Source organism: Lipophrys pholis (assembly GCF_963383615.2).
Source record: "Lipophrys pholis genome assembly, chromosome: 2".
Lineage (NCBI taxonomy): Eukaryota > Metazoa > Chordata > Actinopteri > Blenniiformes > Blenniidae > Lipophrys > Lipophrys pholis.
In genome coordinates this window covers 25,303,895-25,319,209 of record NC_137636.1, presented here as the reverse complement: position 1 = coordinate 25,319,209, position 15,315 = coordinate 25,303,895, and the positions used below count along the sequence as shown (strand labels likewise).

Here is a 15,315-nt window from a genome sequence, read left to right as displayed (position 1 = left end):
ATGCCAGTGGTTGAAGGTGAAAGATGACACCACGTTTTTTGGTTGTTTTCTTTTTAAATCCGATATTGCGTAATACTGTATTGTGGTTTATTTAATGAGTTCACAGTGAAGTCGCTTTTGCTGCTGCAAAGCCTTGCACAAATGAGCCTAACAAAAATCAACAGAATAACTCTACATCTGAAAAGAATAATTCTACACTGCAGTTAACCATTTCACTTAATTAGAAAAAAAGGCATTTAAAGGAACAAGTTGCAATCAATGTCATTGTTTAAGATTACAAATACAATTTAGATTAAACAATGCATACAATATCATCTCCGACATGTCGATCCACAAAAGCATCATGAAAGGAAGAATGAAAGACAATATCTCCAAATTCTCAAAAACTTTATTTTTTTTTTTTTTTTTAAGAATCTGTTGTTTGAAAATCCACATGTTGACCTTCGAATCTCTCATCTGCTCCTTATCCTTCCCTGTACATATGTGTAAGGTAACACGAAACTGATTTTTAGGGAAAAAATGAAACAATGAGATGAAGTGAGGTCATAAGATGAATATCTGCATATATCTGGAAATCCTCAAAAGAACCAGTCGGAAGCAACGTGACATTCTGAGAAAACCACAGAGGAAGAGTTACACAGTCACCATTTCCTTCTCCTTTATCTGAAATGTTGCTGGTTGGAGTGAAGAGAGCCTCGACTCTCTCACCCGTCTGCACTTTGAATTCAGGCCTTGACTCTGCACTACTAAATGATCTCCAAATGTTCATCTCATAGTTATTTATGTGTTATTACCTTTGAATATAGAGGCATATTTACACTTTTTTTTTATGTAGGGGTTTTGTTATGAACATATTGACACAGTTCATAGGATGACTGATTGCAGCTGTACTGAATACATCGATACTGATGTTATTTATCAATGTTTATTCATCATTTTAGACTGACGTCAGGCCAGGAGTCATTATGATGCTGCAGGATTGTGGATTTTATGTAAACTTTGACCAATTATGCCAAACATGGACAACTCCGTTCGACCTCATTACTAAAAGTTCAAATTATTGCACATCATTTATTGATGCATGAGCATTTGAGCCACTAATTTGGCATAAATATGGTTCTAAGCCATACAATTATTTGGGGATGATTTACACCCTGCAGTGCTATCAACTTCACAAACTCTTTGGCATAATTAAAACTGAGCCAGGGTTTCTCACATCATCATCATTAAAAATGAAATATTTAATTAATAAAGTCCATTTTTATCCTGACTGGGCCGGACCAGTAAAATGGCAGCATAATAACCTTTTAAATCCAAAGTTTTTTACTTGTTTAAGTGCGTTTTGTACAATTTAAAAATGTCTGCAATTAAAAAAACCCAAAGAAGTTGAAGGAAAATAAGTGCAATCGATCAATAAAAGCCATAGTCAACAATGCTACTTGATGTGAATTACACGGCTATGTCCTCAGATTGAAACATTTTGCTGCTTTCAACACGCATGTTCTATCAGATTTACAGAATAATATGTTTGTGATGCTAATTTGACACGACTCTGCAAGGCTGATCCATTCTGACTGTACTTTTCATTTGCAGTACTTGTCGAAGCGGTGTCATTTGGAGGTGAGAGCAACTATGAATTCTTTCAAAACACTGGAAGTCATTTCACTTACTGAGAATTTTATCTTGTTTAATTTCAGGGGGAAGTAGAAGGCAGACATTAGATCTGACCTGCAACAGCAGAAAGATCCAACCGTCTGAGTGAATGAACCCATTCTGTCAGGACGAATCATGGAATATCATTGTGTAATATATATGGGCTGTATTTCCTAAATCCAAAGCCAAGAGGCAAGTCTGTCGAACAGGTTTGACGGCAGAGTTTCCAGGTTGCAGTGAGAAAATAGATTAACGTCACAAAGTCCCTGAGGTGGTGTGAGCAGTGCTTGAAGGCAGGCTGACCTGCTGTGGTATGTTTACACTCAGAGTTTTGGAAAATTGGAGATTGGTGAAATTTCAGGGGAAAACCCTGTCTAATAATGACGTGCTTGTTAGATGAACATGGTCATACTCCTACGTACAAGTATAAAATACCTTTCCTTCGTGTCCAAAAAGTTCAAGACAAATATAGATTGCTCGTTTAAAACTAAGCATTTAAACAAACTGATTGCAGTTAATCCAAAAAATGTGTATTTTGGTGGGCATTTGATGTTGAGATAGATACTTAGAGAAGTGTGTGTGACTGGTTGTGTTCTGAACTGCAAATCTGTCCAGATTAAACTCTTTCTCTGATATTAGCTCCGGATCCCCGGAAGCACAACTTGGATAAAGTGGTATAAAACCTCTATTCTTCACTGATGTGTGCCTGTAGCTAAAGTGGAATAAGTCATATTAACAGTATGTCAACATTAAAAAAAGGTTCAGTCGGTTCAAGTTTCTGGTAAAAAGAATGTCTCTGTTTTGATCAAATACATACTACGTGGCTTCTCAGCTTTAAGTTTTCAGTCTAGAATCAACTCCTACCTTCTGGCTGAAGCGTTTGTTTGTACGATCACATCATTTGTGTCTTAAAAAAAAGAGTTGCGAGTTTGTTGCATGCAGTATGTACATACTGTGCAGCATCTCACACTATTCAATGTTCAATCATGGTCACAAATTCATTATATATAACATGGATGGATGAAATAGAAAAACTGGTCTATTGGTTCTTAGATTAATACCATTTAAGGAACTTATATTAAATGTTACTTCCTGAGCAATTGTTCCAGCAGACATGTTCAATCACAAACAACACGGACAAATCAGTTCATGAATGTACTCAATTCTTTATTTTCTGAGTTTGTATCAAAAGATGCACGTGCAGCAGAGGCTGGGGTCACATGTTCTCATTTACACCAACACACTGGAATGTCACAGCAAGAGTGTTTTTAGAATAATGTTAAAAAAAAAAAAAAAAAACAGCAGCCAGTGATCATATATTTTTTTACAAAAATAAATAAAGTAAAAGTATTTTATACATTTTGCCTCGCATGAGAAGGCGTGTAGTTTGTGCATGGCATTGTCCGAGGCTGTGAACACTCTTCACGGGCCGTTTGTTTGGGGCTTTGTGTGTTCTGGATTGAGGTACACATGAACAGCCCATGAATTCATCTGAGGGTCCATCCACCTGCCGGGGTCATGGACCTCCTGGTAAATCTCCTCCACCTCCTCGTCCTCGCTGGACGTCTCCACCTCGTCTTCCTCTGAGCCCATCTTCTCGGAGCTCCACGTGCTGGTCTGGACGGAGTAGCACATGGTGCACACCCTCTGGGGCTTCGTCGGGTGCATGTGACTGATCACCGCTCGAGCCTTGGAGCATGCTGCGCACACCACGAAGCCGCACCTGCGGCAGTGGTGTCGACGCTGCGTCAGGGAGAACCTGTTGGAGCAGCGCATGCAGATGGCCGAGGCCTTGTCGGGGATCCAGGTGACGGCAAAGTCCGAGGAGGCCTGGCGGCCACCGCCTTGCAGCAGCGCGGCCTGGCAGTCCCTGATGTGTTCGATCCAAGCTTGCTTCTCGACAGGCGACGACGCTCCCACGTAGAAAGACTTGCGCGGCGTGCGGACCAACCATTGGTTCTTCATTTTAATTCCGTCCTCCAGCTCCTCGATTTGGATCTGCTCTGAAATGTTGACAAATGGCATGTTAATACAAAAAAGCCCAAACGTTTAGGCTACTTTTTCCACTCGAATATACAGCTTGTTTAAAACAGACAGTTGCAGGTTTAATGTTTTTTTTTTATAATATTTTTTTACACCTGCAGTGTCTACCACTTCCTATTCAGCTGGATTACGTCCTGCAGAAGAACGCTCACCGAGAGGGATGATCTTCTGCTTTTTGTACCAGTGGCCGTTCAGGATGATGCTGCCGTACACCAGCACGTCGTTGAAGAGGAAGAAGACTTTGGGCTGTGGGCCCCCCCGGGGGCTCATCTTCATCAGTCTGCCCTCTCCGATGAGAACTCGGTTGGGCTCCACTAACGGCTTCCCCAGTGGGCCAAAGGAGTGCTGAACTGCATAGATGCGTTCACGGTTCTCCTGTGCAAACGTGAGTGTTGCTGCTGGGAGCTCCATCATTCCTCTGCGGGTGTGAGACTGTCGTCGCTCTTCAGCCGGCAGAGCCATTTATAGCCTAAGCCCTCGATGATGCAACGGGACTTTCCAAAATAAGTGACGCGTTTTGCAACACATTTGAGGGCGTGAGCAAAATTTGAATTCAGGAAAAAAAAAAACGTTCTGCAGAAAGGAGTAATGACATTCAAAGAATAACAACAACTGAAACTACTCATCTGTGCGTGGGCATGGCTGATTCACTGGATGAAATTTAGAAATTCAATGTATCTCCTATACTCACTTTAGATTCAGACAATGGGTAAAGGACAGCAATAACAAGGCTGAAATGTCCAGAGAAAAAAAACCATGCATGCACTGCTAAAATTAAAAGGCCTTGAATAGGATTAAAGCACATCCACACATTATACAAGTATTGTTTTTTATTTGCATTACATGTTCCAAATATTACCTTTATTAAGGTAGAACCACATGAGACTTCCACACTGGGAAATTCAATCATCACAGCAAATCCAAATTGCACAAAATAGGAGTTTATTTTCTTTAGGTAATAAATACATAAACAAAGCACCAATGAGACATTTTTCAGTCGCCAGAAATGGAGAAGCAAGAAAAACTTGACAACACTGGAGAGGACACAGACAGCAATCCTTTCTGACCTGCGGAACAGCTCAGTCTGGGAGGGAAAACGTTGTCAAATGTTTGTTTGTTGCCAAACCTGGTGTGTTATTTATTTAGCTGTGTGAGAATAATTAATATCTTACAGTAAGAAACAAATATGATAAGAGCAAAAAAATAAAAACAACAAGGAGAGAATAATGAGATTAGAGATTTATTTATTTTTTTACTTTGGAGTTAATTCAAACTATATAAAGCAACTTCATCCAGCTAAGATATGTAACAGAATTTAATGAGTGACTCAGTGACTGAGTCACGCAATGCTCAGCTAAAGTGTAATTATACAGCTATTTTCATGTTATTATGAAACGCATAGATGAAGGAGACAATACAATATATACAAATTACTTTTGGATGAAACAAGTTAGTCACAAATAAAATTGAAGGGCTGAAGATCAGTTTTATTATTCCTGAGGTGCTACTGTTTTTCATGTCAGCAGCTCATCACTCCTACATATGCAAAGTGTTATATTAGATCATTGATTTTCAACTTTTTTATCCAATTTTTTAAGCCAATTTTTGAGAAACTTGTTTTTACTTGAATTATTTTTCAATGAAAAATAATAGTTTTTGAATGAACCACAGTACCGATGATTTTTAGATGCAACTTGGACTCACTTAAGATCTTAGTGCTCACTCACAAAACATTCCTGCATACATGCTCCTCAGGGATTCATGATATCAAACATGGTGTGCTCCAAGGTTCAGTTTCAGGCTCAATTCTTCTGGACTTGTCATCAGGCACCATGGCATCGATTTTCTCAGCTACTGTATATGCTGACGACACACAGCTGTACATTCCCATGTCTCCTGAAGACATGCAGCCAATTGATGACCTTTTTAATTGTAATTCAGATAATCAATCTGGGATGGGATGAGGATTTCTACAACTCAATGGGGAGAAAACCCAATATTTGTCTTCATTCCTGATGCTAAGAGAGAGAAACATTACAGGTATTGGATTTAAAAAGATCAGATCAAGTAAACAACCAGGGCGTCATAAGCTTGGTTCTATTCTACATGTAAAGCATGTGGATAAAACTGTTTTTCTTGTCATCTTAGGAACATATGCAGAGCCCGCCGTTTTCTCCCAGGCCAACACTGAGATGCGGATGACTTTGTCTCAAGTCGGATTGATCATTACCATCTCACCTTCAGCTTCTCCAGAACTAAAGCTGCTCTTGTGTTGACGAGGACCAGAATCCAGAATCACACTACACTGGTTCTGAAGGCTCCCTGTGTCTCGTGAACCATCATGAATTCTCAGGTCCTTTTAGTCACTCCCACCGTTAATACAAGAACCTACGGTGAAGCTTTCCAGCATTAAACTGTGCAATGAAAATGAAGTTTGATTGATTTAGTATCTAACCTGGTTCACACAATGTGATAAATCAAACTGACTGTGGTAAAAACCTGAGTGACAAAGTGAAAAGAACAACTCTGAAGGACACGGCTGAAGGGAGTAAACCAAAGCAGACACCGCTGCAAACTGTGTGTCACATCTGCGATGAAAGGGAAGTGCTGCGAAAAGTTTGACGCTGACGCAGAGACAGACACACATTTCCCTCTACCTTGTAAGATGGGCAGTGTGGGGTGTTTCTACTAAAAAGGTACTCAAGAGCAATCCTAAGAAAAGATAACAAAATACTGAGTCGTCAGAATAAATGTCCAGTTTTGTGTCAGACCTCCAGCAAAAAGAAGACTTGACAGTTTCTTGAGAATAAAAACATTAAATGACATTAAAATGACATAGAAATCACAAGCATTGACAAACAATAATACCAGGTGAATATTTTGGATAGTTTGTATCTTAATCGTCATTAACGTTTCACATTATGGCTGGAATAAAACCGGACTCCAAGTCTCATGACTCCCGAAATAACTGATTGGATTTGCAGCCTGTGTGGGTTTTGAAGCAGTCAGACGTAAACCTTAGACACTAGGAGGCGCAGTTTGACGCAGACGCACGATTTTGCTCCATCTGAATCAATGAGAAATGTTCCTTGAAAATGCGAGAACAAAAAAATGACAGCATGGTTCCCTCTCACCAAAAAGGTCATGTGTTATGTCGTGTTCTATCACGGCTGTTTTTTAAGAGACATTTTGGTCTTCCCATGTATTTGAATGAGAGGAGGGAGGAGGCGAGATTTGGCATTTGGAGCTTTGACGGCTAATAAAAACGTTTCGACTCGTCAAAAAGTTGAACAGAAGAGCCCCCTGTGACATTTAATAGTTTCGAAGCCAATACGTCATTCGCCCTCAGAAGGAGATAACGTTTGCCTGAGTGCCTGTTTTGGGTGAAGGTTTTTTTGAAAGGGAAACTGCGGACTTCCTGTTGGATTTAGTTCCGGGGTATCAGCGTGTGATTTATTGAATTTTGATTTGATCTCTCTACAACATTCCTACGGGTCGTGGTGGCTGTTTTCGTGTTTCTAGGTGGCGCAAGAGAGCACATTTTGGAACTCTGGGGGTTAATTTTTACATTTTCATCAATGTTTGGCCAGTCTGGACGAGCATACCAAACTTGGGGAGTTTTGCAGCGTGTTTAGTGGGTCAAACTTGGGTCGGAATAAGAATCCTAAGAAACATTCCCATAATAACAGGGTCCTTGCCTCCAGACCTTTGGAGGCCTGGCCTTTGGTGCTCGGTCCCTAATTAACATCTTATTTATTAGTTTATTATTGAGTCAATGGAAATATCCCACAGAGGAAGCAGCTGTAGACGTTTGTCAAAACACATCAAAACCAAACAACTACCAGGAACATGAACTGGTAGCAGTGAGGCTGAACTCCTGAAGAAAACAATACAAACACGTATAGCGTTTGAAAGGGCGGCACATACCGACACGGGCCCCGAAATGTGACAATAAAGTAAGGTGGAGGGATCATCAAGATTATCATCCAATAGAGATACTCTGAAAACAGATTTTGGATCTGGAGGAGCTTTAAGTTGAATGTTTGCTGTCGAATGAAGTTCAACCGGTTGTTAAATCCACGGATCATTTGCTTTGTTACCACAGCGATACAGTGAAGGTTTGACAGCTACGTTCAATGAAAACACGCAAAATTCACCTGATATTTGTGACTTGGATGAAGCTCAAGTTCAGGCATCAGATCATTTTGAAAGATTAGTGTTCTTCTTTCTACATGTTCTGCACATTAATGTATCAGACAAACAACAGCACACAGTGGACCAGTTCACACTTCGCTTTGAAGACACACTTTTCTCTTTAAGGTTGTTTTATTATAATATGGAGCAGCTGTGGAAAACAAAGTACAGGTGCATGCAAAAAAAAAATGTCATTTCGTTGGTTATTTCTATGCTCATAACATACAAACTAAAACGTTTCAAGCATGAAAATCACACAACTTAAAGCACTATGAGGAGGCTGCTGGGAACGATAAACACTGGAATGCATCATCAGCAGTTCATCTGGTGTGCATGTTTCAGTGTTGACACAGCCTTTATGCAACAGTAGCAGCTGTAAATGAGATGTTATGAATGCATACAAATTTGAACAATTCCTGCCAGTATGCACCTGCAGTCACAGTTCACCATTTACCAGCTCAACAGTCTCTTTAAGGCCTCCCTGTGCATAACCCCCCCCCCCCCCCCCCCCCCGCCCACATCTTTCACATTTTGCACGGCCAGCACAAGCAACAATAACCTGGATGACTTCTTCAAGGAGACTGTTTGAATTCATACTGTACTTACAATTCATCAGGTCTGCAGAATCACTGGAGTACAAATACAGACGCACATGTCTGACTGCGTTTGCAGTAAAGTCGTTTAGAGACACACGCTTGTCCACGGCGCGGCACTCCGAGGCGCTTCGTACCAGCGTATTTGGGTCACGACATGACACGCGATCACAGGTCGATGGTTCCCTTCACTTTGAACTTTTTGGCCGAGCGCTCGCTGGCTCGCTGCTCGAACTTGCTGCCGTAGATGTGCGAGACGAAGCCGTTGATCTCCACCGCAAACACACTGTTCCTCTTTGGTATCACTGTGGTGGAAAGGAGAAGGAAAGGGTGAGAAGAGCCGAGCGTTGCTGTGAACATGGTGCCAAGTCAAATTCACCCGGACATCAGGTGTCTCCTTTTATAGAATGAGGAAAAGTACAAACATTTTATTAATGAAGCTACTTTAAAAATGTACATTCATTGGATGCTGATGACATCTAAATTTTCACTGTGTGTTTTGTCGATCGAGGAATTTGCTCAATTCATTAATGCGACTTTGGTCCAAAATGGACATGTGGTGTACTGAAGTGGGGTGTCAATTTGCTGATTGATCAGTGGCTCGGTGCATCATTTAGTCTCCTTCACTTTAGTCTGTGTAGCACTGTTGTCATAGAACCAATTAGATTAGACAGATAGAGTAGTTCATACAGCTCATGTCAAAATGGATGAGTTGAATTCATTTAATTTATATGAATTGTCTCCAACCAATCCCCTGGAATCAGGAATGCTCAAATCTCTTGAAGCTGGATTTTGTTTGATCGAAACTGCTGGTTTTCAGTCGTAGTGTTTGTGTGAAGAAGAGCTGACTCACACTGACGAACTACAAGTTTCTTAAACTATTCTCAATGTTGACACTGCAGCTGTTTGCCTGCATTAAAGCGCTGATGACAAATGTGATGAGGGATGGCTTCTTTCCAACAAGTGGCACATGTTGGAAACACGCCATCAAGCAAACAGCAGGACTGTGGCACCAAGTCCAATGTCTGCAGTCACAAAAAACACCCACAATGTCTTTTCTTACTGGTTTTTCTATTTCCAATGTTTCCGAGAGCCACACAGTGATGTAGAGGTTTGAGACTCGTGTCTCACAGCGAGAATCACTTCATTGGAATCTTTCTGTGTGGAGTCTTCTACAGGTACTCAGGGTTCCTCAGAGGTTCCAAAAACATGGAAGTTAATTTGTGACTCTTTTTAGGTGTGAATGTGACTGTGTGTCATTATCTGCACGCTGGTTAGAAGAAAAATTGATGCTGTTTTTGCTTGCATGTGGAAAAGGTGGGTTCAAACAAATGTGTGCATCGTGCAGGAAAACATTGAAACTCGATGTTCATTGAGATGGATTAAAGTAGTAGTAAGTAAGCAAGTAAGTACATTTTATTTGTCTAGCGCTTTTCACAGACATGGAGTCAAAAAGTGCTTCACAGTAAAAACAGATAAAATAAAATAAAAAAAAAACATCTTCAAAACACAACAAATGCCGAGCGTCAGTGGCAGCGTGGGGCGATTGGACTAGAATGCTTTGGCAAACAAATGTGTGTTTTTGTCTGTGTGAAAGTGTGTTTTTCCACTCGTCACGTCTCGGTTATTCGAAAACAAACCCTGGAGTTACCGCCCTGTTTGTGCATTACAAATGTGAAGAGAGTGAAAACTTCAATCTGAATCTGTGCATGCACCGACCAACCGATAGGTAGAAAATAAGTATCATCTGCACATAAACATTGGTGTTATTCCAGTTCTAAACATAGCTCAGACCAAAGAGCTCCTGACAGACGTGCAAATATCTACATCATTGAAATGCCACACAAACCTGAACGCTGGCCTACAAAAACTTTTGCATGCGAGTGGCTTGGCTTGTCGTTAACATGACACATAATAACGTCCACGTACTTGAGATTATGCAGAATATTTTCTTCTCGGCATTTCAATGAGACATGAAGATCAATGAGGCGCCATGATGTGTCGAGACTGACCCTTTGACCTTCGGTCGGTCTGCTGAAGACCTTTTGGCCTCTTTCCTCCAGGTTTCTCGTTAATCAGATTAAAGCGTGAGCACACCTTCACTCACAGGAAGCCAAACAGCCGGAGGCCCGCTTTCAGACACTGACACACATTTATATAGCCAACCTTTCAGCCTGTCCTCCTTGGTGATGAGTTTGAAGATGTGTTTGAACTCCTGCACGAGGATCCCAGTGGTTCCAACATACGATGGACATCTGGAGCGGACAACTGGGACAAGGGACAGATCAGGAAGCATTAGCAATGCATTCAGTCACTTTAGAATACATTTCTCTTCAGGTTGAGGCTCAAATGATAAGTGCGTTCCATGAGTGCAGAGAGACAGTTTGATACTTTCTGAAGGTTTTGTAGCTCTAAAGTCTGTAGGAGTTTAAAACAATTTCACAGGATGTTCGTGCCGAGTTTGAATTTTTAACTCTGAGCGCGCCGAGTACTTGGATTTTGATTAAATGTATTAGTTGATGACAACTACTGCTTAGTTGTGCTGCAATATGATGAAAGTGGACATGAAGAACTTCACTACTGCGTTTGCAAGACTCCATCAAATGAAAATATACATTTAATCAGTTTTGTCTATCAGATAATATTTTCATTTTTAGCTTGATTTGTGCATGATAGTTGTCAAAATATTACCACTGGAGTATTTAAATTTACATTCAAAATGTGGCCAAATATTACAACTGCACTCAATAATATTTCCTCTGCCCGCCTCCAATGGAGATACATATGTAGTTTTGAAATCTCAGCACCAACAACAGCATCAGCTTTGGCTCAAACTATAAGGCGCTGTGTCAGCATGTTTAGCAACCGAAAATACCAATCAAATGTCGAACACTGTAGTGTTTTTACCAGAATGCTCTCATCTGCATTGTTTTGTCTCGTCTTCTCTCCCTTCAAGTCATTTTCCTCCTCCCTGTCTGACCTTTCGTGGAGGTTAAACATCACCGCGGCTTATCATTGACTCCGTGTGAAGTTTAATGTCGGGCGGGTCTCTTCTGGTTCTTCTAGCTGAGAGGGTGACAGTGACATTTCAAGGTAACCAAGCCGCCGCTACCAGCTGCCTTTGGACCAACCTGTCGAACAAGCTAATCCCTCTGACCCGTCGCCGATTGTTGTTTCTACCGTTTTGTGGAAGCACAGTAAACTTTGCTCTGAGATGGGGCCGTTGAAGTAACATTTGCTGTGTGACAGAGAAACGACGTACCTGTGATGATGGCACCGTGGAAATCTGCCTTCAGGAGCTTCTGCTGCACCGACTGTGGGCTGCTGAGAAAGTAACGCAAGGCTGAGTGTTCAGTAAAAGCAAGGGGACTAGTGAAGAGCTGAAGAGGCGACTGAGCATGTATAGAAGCGTCTCACTGGTTTACCTTGTTGGCTTCAATCCGTTGCACAGGTCGATAATGTACTGCTTCCAGAGCTCGTGCAGAGGCAGGAAAAGTTCATATCTACAAGGACACGACACAGAAATGCATTTCAGTTCGTAATACTTCAGGAAACCATTTCTTCACACGAGGTACAGTAAACTCCCGACGCACTTCTGGTGCTCCGGCTTGATCTGGAAGATCTTCAAGGCCCTCTTCTGCCGGGCGTTCAGACCTTTGGCTTTCTTGCTGCTCCTCTTCGCGGAGTCTTTCTTGGGCCTGTGGTACTTCAGGATCAGCGCCTTGTGACTCAGCATGTTCTTCAAGTCGTACCGCTCAGGCTGCTGGAGGCTGTTCTTCAGGAAGGCCTCAGTGAAGGCAGCGGCTTTCGGAGGGGTCTGAGACTGAAAACCAGAAAGTGGCAGCAAGAATATTTTACTTTAGTGTGTGATGTGGTCTGTTGTAAATACATGAATGCCAGGCTGGGGCATCCAGGGCTGGAGGCAGTGAATGAAAGTGAGGCAGAGACCGGAGCAGAGCAACAGGTAAGACAGAGGGACATATAACAGCAGGTGTTTGACAAAAGTTCACTAAAAAGGTAAAACTGATATCTTTGCTGTACCAAAAATCATTCGTGTGGTTAATGTTCCTGCTTTACTGTGAGAAATCATTGGTCCTGCTGGCTTTCCTCCCACAGTCAAACAATATGCTTCTGAGGTCAACCCGTCATTATGAATTGTCCATAACTCCCTGCGTTTCCCCTGTGATGGACCGATGACCTGCCCTAGTAGTGACCCGTCTTTCACCCACAGACAGACGGGATCGTCTCCAGCAACTAGGCAATGAAATTGCCTGGATAGATGGATGTTGACCAGTCAAGCTTTTAGTTTAATGTCAGCCCTATGTCTTTGATGACTGGCATACAATCTCAAAGTGTATAAAAGGTGCAGATAACCCTCCTCCCACTTACCGCTACACCAACAATCTTCCCAATCTCATGAGGAATGGCGACTCGCAGAAGTGCTTCTGTAAAAAAACAAAACAGAAAACCTTTATCCAGCTTTAATAACACAAAAACCCCCATCATATCAACAAATTCATTAAGGCTCTTAAGAAAAGCATGCAAAAAAAAAAAAAATCTACTACTACTGCTAATGTCTTTCTTCAAAACACGAACATTTATGTAAAATGCACGTTTTTTTTTACTGCTTGTCACTGTGAGCTGAACTGGACTTTCTAGTCTGGTTCAAAATAAAACTATAAGCAAAGTCTTGGGTGTGTCCAAGAAGGTAATAAAAAGAGCGATGATTCTATTCTTTGGCACTCTTTGTGTGTTGTGTTGACTTTACACTTTATTAAGCTTTTATTCTCATGAACAGACTGACCCACAAGGGCTGTTTTTAGCTTCTCTATTTACAATAACCACTCTTAATTGCACTTCTCTTGTGATAAAGGAAACTGTAATTTCCTTATTTGCACGGTGAATTTGCCTTGTGTCTGAATGGTGCTCTATAAATAAATCTCCCTTGCCTTGTCATAAGCGTGTTTGCACAATGTGCAACAAAATGCATGCCACGTTTGTCTGGAGGTAAGGTGAGACCTGCTTTCTAAATATACGGCTTGAATGGCAGCTTTCTCCCTTTGTGTCAACTGTAAAAACACCTGAGTTTATTTTTAACAGGACCAAACGTGACCAGTGTGAACACTGAGGCTCCTTCAAGCGACGACGCGCACCGATACGTTTATGGATTCAAGCATGCACGTGTAAATATCTCCATATGTCGGTGTGACCACCTGCATGTAAATAAGTGTAAACCACACAAACATGCTCATGTATGTGCACAATATTAGTTTTGAATGTATTCGCTGAATCTTTTTCTACAATATATTTGACAACTTGTTTACTCCACCACTTGGGCTTGGAAGTTGGGTTGTTCGTCGAATCATTTTCTAAGTTTAGTGGCGATATGTCAAATAAGATCATTTAGAAAGTCGTGCTGAACAGATTTGCATGGTATTGTCTCTATGAAATGTAAAACCAGATGCATATAAACAATATCTAACTCAAGGCAGAGGTATCAGAATAAACCCTAGAACTGAACCCTGAGGGACACCTTTAACATTAGTCCAACCAACATGAGGAGACGACAAAATAGAATTGGAGGGCTCTTGAACAGCAAACCATTAGCAGCGGTCCTCAAAGCTTTCAGAAAACAATGAACAGAGGTGCTCTGTTGTCTTCTGGCCTCAGTATTTCCAGACAAACAAGTGGGGCAACTTTTTTCTGCAGCAAACCTTTCAGAAATGTGTGTGTGCAGCCTGAGCATCTCTTACAAACCTGTCAGAAAGGATTTGACCAGACTCCCAGTGAAACTCTCACGCTTTCAAACCACACACTGGTATTTCCCTGAACTTTGGCCAGGATTTCACTTAAGCGTCGAGTCTTCAAAGGCGACTTGCCACAGCTTTTCTTTTGGTGTGTGTTCACACTTGTCACGTTTTAGATAGGTCCTACAGTGATTAATATATTAACATGGTTTATTTTGCATGTGTGCACGCTGCCTTCCACACCCTGGTGTTCTCCAAACAAGCAGACCGAATGCACCTGAAGAGAATATTAAAATACGAAGGCATTTCTATGTACCAGAACAAGGAAATCTTTGTTTACCGTACTTGGTGGCTTATTTTTGGATTATTTTTCAGTAATCATTTTGATATTGGCTATTTAGACATGGGGCATGTGGTTTCAAATACTGCAATGAAAACTTTGATGAACTTAACATGAAGGTCATCGAAAACAACACTTGAAAATCATTTAAAGAGTCTTATTGAAAGACAGGGCTGTGATAAGTGTAATGTGCTCCATGCGTTTTTAATCAGTCTTACTTTGAATAAATAAATAAATCATCTTCACATAAACCACATCAGCTCACAGACACTAATCCACCTAAAAACCTTCAATTTACAGCTGTAACTGATCTGTCTGAAGGTGAAGGAAACTGGATGTGACAGACATGACAGTGAGCTCCATGTCCCTCTTCTTGACTTACGAGCCGAGAGGAGCAACAAGCCGGATGGAAACACAAAACAACGTGACTGGATCAAGTAGCAGGATTCCCGGACCTGAGAACCAACCGGCGTCTTTTAAACCAACTCACCTTCCATTACTGGAGATTCTGAAACACGAAGATCCGTGAAAGGCTACCTTTTTAATTTTTTTATTTAAACCTGGAACGTTAGACACGTGTTTACATCACAACAAATTACTTCCGCCTTTTTCTTCTTTGTCTGTTTTAGAGGATCTTCGCTGCGCTCTAATCCCCCTGGTGGTTATAAACGTATTCACACTCCTGAGCTGGACTCCACAGGGGAAAATAGATGCGTCATAATTTCCTTTTACACATGTTGGAACC

At 41.3% G+C, this 15,315-nt stretch overlaps 2 protein-coding genes across 2 annotated transcripts; both read right to left on the bottom strand.

Annotated features, from left to right (window-relative positions):
* Positions 1 to 2,801: 2,801 nt before the first annotated feature.
* Positions 2,802 to 4,127, bottom strand: plekhf1 (pleckstrin homology domain containing, family F (with FYVE domain) member 1). The gene is made up of 2 exons (XM_080491944.1): positions 3,849 to 4,127; positions 2,802 to 3,656 (listed from the first exon to the last, which is right to left on the bottom strand). Exons 1-2 carry the CDS (start codon positions 4,108 to 4,110, stop codon positions 3,076 to 3,078), a joined length of 843 nt encoding a protein of 280 aa, XP_080348070.1. The 5' UTR covers positions 4,111 to 4,127; the 3' UTR covers positions 2,802 to 3,075.
* A 3,866-nt stretch (positions 4,128 to 7,993) lies between these two features.
* On the bottom strand, positions 7,994 to 15,197 carry pop4 (POP4 homolog, ribonuclease P/MRP subunit). The gene is made up of 7 exons (XM_080489014.1): positions 15,061 to 15,197; positions 12,873 to 12,928; positions 12,077 to 12,306; positions 11,909 to 11,986; positions 11,746 to 11,807; positions 10,650 to 10,751; positions 7,994 to 8,788 (listed from the first exon to the last, which is right to left on the bottom strand). Exons 1-7 carry the CDS (start codon positions 15,065 to 15,067, stop codon positions 8,652 to 8,654), a joined length of 672 nt encoding a protein of 223 aa, XP_080345140.1. The 5' UTR covers positions 15,068 to 15,197; the 3' UTR covers positions 7,994 to 8,651.
* Positions 15,198 to 15,315: the final 118 nt, after the last annotated feature.

What these genes read in the sequence shown, in the direction of transcription:
- plekhf1 (XM_080491944.1), bottom strand. Translation starts at nt 4,110, where the DNA reads ATGATGGAGCTCCCAGCAGCAACACTCACGTTTGCACAGGAGAACCGT. An exon ending in GCAGAAGATCATCCCTCTCG is followed by an intron (nt 3,657 to 3,848) that starts GTGAGCGTTCTT and finishes TCAACATTTCAG; the next exon opens with AGCAGATCCAAATCGAGGAG.
- pop4 (XM_080489014.1), bottom strand. An exon ending in CCACGGTGCCATCATCACAG is followed by an intron (nt 10,752 to 11,745) that starts GTACGTCGTTTC and finishes CCCTTGTCCCAG; the next exon opens with TTGTCCGCTCCAGATGTCCA. An exon ending in CAAGGAGGACAGGCTGAAAG is followed by an intron (nt 8,789 to 10,649) that starts GTTGGCTATATA and finishes TTTCCACCACAG; the next exon opens with TGATACCAAAGAGGAACAGT.